At 47.5% G+C, this 5,362-nt stretch overlaps 1 protein-coding gene across 2 annotated transcripts; it reads right to left on the reverse strand.

The window, feature by feature from the left end:
• Nucleotides 1–609: 609 nt before the first annotated feature.
• Llcfc1 (LLLL and CFNLAS motif containing 1) lies at nucleotides 610–1,594 on the reverse strand. Of its 2 annotated transcripts, XM_036180511.1 has the most exons (3): nucleotides 1,559–1,594; nucleotides 1,338–1,461; nucleotides 610–785 (listed from the first exon to the last, which is right to left on the reverse strand). In XM_036180511.1, the coding sequence occupies exons 1-3, from the start codon at nucleotides 1,592–1,594 to the stop codon at nucleotides 610–612; spliced, it is 336 nt and encodes a 111-aa protein (XP_036036404.1). The 2 variants fall into 2 exon arrangements, with proteins under 2 accessions (XP_036036404.1, XP_036036405.1); XM_036180512.1 differs by lacking the exon at nucleotides 1,338–1,461 and having other exon boundaries at nucleotides 1,559–1,571.
• Between the last annotated feature and the right edge of the window lie 3,768 nt (nucleotides 1,595–5,362).

Raw genomic sequence — 5,362 nt, forward strand, 5'->3', positions numbered from 1 at the left:
AAACCCAGTTCCTTACACTCGTGCAGCAATTATTTACCCCAAGAGCCATCTTCCTGAGCCATTCGCTCATTTCTTCACACTTCTTTCCTGCTATGTTCTATTCCTAGAAGTCAGGAAGGGTAAGAGGGGCAAGTGGCAGGAAAAGCTTCATGGACACTGGAAAAGCAGTTGGTGAGCTGATGGGTCTGAAGGTCACTAAGTGGGCAAAAGGCCAGGCAATTCAACAGCACAGTGAGAGAAGAGAGCTTAAGTTGCAGAAAGTCACTCACAATTGTTTTCAGGATTTTATTGCTATTGCTACTTTATTGTCTCCTCCCTCTAAACTGCTGTTTCAGACAAAGCTTATGAGTAAGAAGAGTGTGGGTGGGTCTGGTGTCTTTGGCCCTGGGACGTGACATTCTGGGTTGGAGTGACACTTGGGTAGTGGCAACAAGAGTTGGGGAAACTGTGTTGCTGCACTCTAAGGCCAGGTGCTTCTCAAAACCAGGGAGCAGGGTGTGCATTCCGAGGAGGCATCTGGGAGAGGAGGTCAGTAAGCAATCACGAAGGGGAAGTAGACTTCAAACTCCTCATGCAGGACCCAGACAACTGCCTCCACCACAAAGTCTCTCATAAAAAAATCATGATGCTGGCCAGGTTGAAGCAGAAAGCTAGATCGAAGAGGTGGTCCCGGATAGTTGTTGCCTGGGCGATCGTGTCCTCTTGCTGGGCCATATCCATCACCTGCCACAGCTCACCCACTGAGGAAGCCACAAAGTGTTCTTCGAACTGCTCTTGGCCCTGGTCTGGAACATGAAAGAGGGGCAACCCCAATCTCACTCCTGGTCGGCACCAGAATGGGGAGGAGGTCAAGGATGGAAAGACAAGTGAAGGCCAATTGCCAGTCATAACATTGGCCTTGACTAGAAAGCAAACACCCTAACTAGAAGGCTTTTCAGATCTCACTTCAACCGTAGCTCCATCTCAAACACCCACAACCTTCCCTCCTCACACAGGTTCCCTCCTCCAAAGTGTTACACTGTTTGAGGAGTGAGGCACATCTTCAGGCCTGAAGGCAAAGACCTCCCTTCTTTAGGCAAGCACTCTTTTTACTTCCCCAGCAGCTTTGGACAGTTGCAGCTAGTCCATGCTGTAGCCTAAGAGTCTCTCTAAAGCCAGACATTTTTACCTGCAGCTATTATTACATAATTATGGTGATAGAGAACATAAGTTATCTCATGAAAACCAAACCCATCCCAGTTAATCCTGACTCAATCAGCCACTAGAGCCTGAATTCAACCCAAGCCTGCCTTTACTTCCACCCCGCTCCCCATACACCCTCTCTCTCCACTGCCTACCCGCAGAGACCAATTTCTCTCTCTGACTCCTGTCCTCATCCAGGCTGGCGCTGCCCTTCAGACTCTTCACCTCCTTCACTTGCAGCAGCAGCAGGACAGCTGTCAGGAATGTTGCCCTGTGGAGCTGGGAGCCCAGGAAAGTCATGGGCCTTCTCTCCCATGCCGCCTCTGGCCCCACTCCCCACGTCCCACCACCACCTTGTCCCTGTCTCAGCCCTTACCCCTTGCCAGCATCGTTTTTCCTCCTTCTCTTCCATAGGACCTCTGACTCTATGTGTTCTGTGACATCACTGCCGTGGGCCTAACCCACGTTCTAGATCATTACACCATTCCAGAATGGTGGGCAATGGCAGATGTTTCAAAAGATGGCCATATGACTCACCTTGTAGATCACAGCCCAAAACAGCTCTAGAACTTTCCAAGTATCATCACATCTATTACACCATTGGATGTGCATAGTTGTGTGTACTCCAAAGCAACAACATTCTCATAGTCTACTTAGATAAAAAAGCAGGTTCACTGGGAAAATACATGTCCCATGTAAGATCACAGCCATCAGTGGGCAAAGTAGGATTCTCATTAGTGCTTCTGAGTCTAAATGTGATATCTGCCTATAATTCCATGTAGCTTTTCTCTTTGTAAAGTGGTTGGCACAGATGAGGCCAATGACTTTCTACACACCAGTATCCTCAAGTCCAAACATGTGCCTTGTGCTCTGCATGAAACTTGAAGCCTATTGAAAACTAGGAGTAAGAATTAGGGCATAGGGGAAGGATGAGAAAGTACAGACACCATGTAAGACAGACAGACAGAGAGGCAGAGAGATGGAGACAGATAGAATTTGATGCACAGTATATAGAGTTTCATAGTGATAGAGCTGAGAGCTGGGCATACAGTTACTTCCAGTTACTCTAGAGGGGAGGAAGCAGTAAGAAAATCACAAGTTTGAGGCATGCCTGTGACTTCAGTCAAGTTTGGGAAACTTGGCAAGACCCTGTCTCACAAAAGTGCACTTTTCAAAGGGCTGGAGGTGAGGCTCAGTGGCAAAATGCCCGATGTGGACAAGATCTTGGGTTCAATCTCCAGTACTACAAACAAATGGAAAAACAAAACCAAATGAACACATAAAGAAATAGATGCAAAGAGTTGATTATCTTGTCTGTGAGTAGAGGGTACTCCTTTTTACTCTTTCCCTTATTATTCTTCATCCTTAGACTTTGTCCTGTTGTACATCCAGGCTGAAATACCTTCTTTTATTTTGTATCTTCTTGTACTCTCAGACATAGAGAGGCTGTTTCAAGAGTATCTGGCAGCTACTTGCTTGGTAGAGGAGTGAGAGTCTATAGAGAGAAGGCAGCATGGCAAGGAGTCAAAGACCCCAAATAATGGAACTAGGGACGACCTGCACCTGTGCCTGCTCCCTTCAAAAGTCAGACCTATCGGATAGCCAGCAGATGGTGGGTTGGGAATACACTATGAAGGTCTTTCTTGGAAAAAGTAAACCAGACATGGGCCATGAGCATCCAACTGGGTACAAGGATATGGAAAGCCCATTCATATCACTTTCTTACATGCAAACACAGGTGTCAGGGTATATACATGAACATATACTTTTGTGCAAGAAAGAATTGGAGAAACGAGAAGATAAGATGAGAGATGAAATTCCTTCCCATGAAGGGAACCCATGCTAGCAGGTACAGTCACATGGAACCTGCCAGACTCTAGCTCTTACTTCCTTGAGCTCCAAACCAGGTGACAGGAGACTAGGGACACTTTATGGTGGTGGCATAAAGGTGTAAAAATGCAGTGACCTCACTTACCCCAACCTCGTACCCATTGACCTGCAGATCCAGCGAATGATGAATGAATGGAAAAAAATAAAACCATGAATCTCCTCCTGGCTATTCTGGAGGAGGAGCTTCTTGGTTCCCTGGTATGCAGGGAAACCTACAGCTCCGGAGACATGAATGAGGAGGGCAATAGTGGGAGGGCAGCTTGGAGTGGAAAGAACCAACGCGGGCCCATTATCAATGACTTCTACCTCTTTACCAATTCACCTGCCGGACTCAGCTTCAGTGAATCAAGCAGGAACCACTAATTCCTTAATTTTTCTCTTCTTACAAAATACAAAACACTCAAAAGCACAAAAAGCCCTAAAAATCCCACCATCTAATGATACCTGCTGTTAACGTGGTGTTCAGCTGTAGTGCTTATTTCCTCCTCCTAGATACTTGTCAGCAGGTGGGAAACATCCCCTGGACTCAACAATGAGGTGACAAGCCTGCCACTATTAATGCAGCTGCCATGCTGGGGGCACAATGACCAGGGAAGGCACTCTCTGGAAAAGAGGCTGCAGTGGTGCTCAATGCAGAAAGCTGCAGGGGCACTGAGTAGAAAACCAAGACAAGAAAGGGTGACAATGTGACAATATAGGCTACTATCAGAAGGCAGGCATGGTGGAGAGAAGCCAAAGGAGGAAAGATTCAAAACTCTGTTTCACCTACTGAGATCGATGGTGATGGGACAAGGGACAACTTGGCCCCCACCCAGGTTCCTTATTCATACCCCTCCAATTGAAGAACCTAGATCGGGCAAGAGGGGCAATAAAAGACTGAAGACCTGTGGGTGGTTGCTCTTTCTCTTCCTTCAGGAACCTATGGACAATGTCCTTGATGACTGCACCTGCTCTGTGTGTCCCTGACTGAGCCAGACTCCTCCACCACAGCCCCTCCCCCCACCCCCTCAAGGATTAGCTTTATGGGCTTAGTAATTCCTTGCCAAGTGCACCATTCTTGACCGGCTCCCCCTCTACTTATCAGCACATCTATAACCCCCACCTCAATCTTATCGCTCCCTCCATCTCCTTAGGCTGGAAGTCCACAGGTTTCAGAGACCATTAGCACCCCCACTGCCCCAACCCCCAGTGAGGCATAAAAATGCCCCACAAGGTGACCCTCCCCACTCCCTGGGTAAGAACAGTTTCTCCATGTCTCAGGCACGTCCTCTTCCTTTCCATATTTCCTTTCCTTTCCATCCTTGCCCTGTTGTAGAGGTTATTTTGCTCTCTGGATCAGAGCGTTCTTGCTTATGTCAAAAGAAGGAGGCAGTCCCAAGGTCCCAACGTTCTCTATGGGAAGGTCTCAACTCTCTCGTATCTTTCCTGAGTCTCCTAAAAGTTTCCCATGAAGCTCTCAAGTATATCCCACTCAAGTCTCTCATATCTTTCCCGGGTCTCTTAAAAGTTTCCCCAGAAGCAGAAAGGCCCAGAGAGCAATGAATTGGGAGCTAAGATGCCAACTTCAAAGCCTGTTTCAGTCTGTCTCCAGCCCAGGGATTGAGACTGAACTCTCTCTCTCTCTCTCTCTCTCTCTCTCAGTACAGTATCTTCTCATTCAAAAGCAACTCTTGCCTTATTTCCACTGACCTCACAGGTCCTTTGAAGGAGGGAGTACATTCAATAATAGCAACATGTCTCATTAAAAACCATAAGAAGGCCAATGCAAGATACTGTTTGATAAAGTAACACTGCCTTATCATAACCCACTCCTCCTGCTTTCTCACTCCTAAAATGTTTCCCATGATTTCTCTATACTCTAATCATTTTCAATTCCTGCTCTCCACCATCAGGAGTCACAAACAAGCCCCTAGGAGTCTTCTAAGCTCTGCATCCCAGGGTACCTGTTTCACCTTCAAGATTATCTTCAAATTCCTTGGCCCAACCCCTCAGCCTCTCCCAGTCTCAGTTGCCCAGCCCACGGCCAAGAACCAAGAAGGTTCCTCCCCTTTCCCCCTCCCTCCTCCAGGCTGCTTTGTGCCCCCAGGCTCAACAATGTGAAGGTCTCCTCCCCTTCTCCAAGAAGGTAGCTAATTCTTCAGTGCACATGCAACACACTCACACCCGGCAGCCACCTAGGAGATATATTGACCTGGGTCTTCACCCAGCAGACTCGTCTCTTCAGCTGCTGTCATTCTAGACTGGCTCCTTCCATTAGACTTGCACTAGTTGCAAGTGTTTGCAAGAAGAC

Source organism: Onychomys torridus, chromosome 3 (genome assembly GCF_903995425.1).
Source record: "Onychomys torridus chromosome 3, mOncTor1.1, whole genome shotgun sequence".
NCBI classification, from domain to species: Eukaryota; Metazoa; Chordata; class Mammalia; order Rodentia; family Cricetidae; genus Onychomys; species Onychomys torridus.

Excerpts from the sequence above, each read along its gene's own strand:
- Llcfc1 (XM_036180511.1), bottom strand. The coding sequence starts at position 1,594 with ATGGAAGAGAAGGAGGAAAAACGATGCTGGCAAGGG. Across the intron at positions 1,462-1,558 it reads AAAAACGATGCTGGCAAGGG|CTCCACAGGGCAACATTCCT; the intron begins GTAAGGGCTGAG and ends CTGGGCTCCCAG. Across the intron at positions 786-1,337 it reads AGAGAAATTGGTCTCTGCGG|ACCAGGGCCAAGAGCAGTTC; the intron begins GTAGGCAGTGGA and ends TTCATGTTCCAG.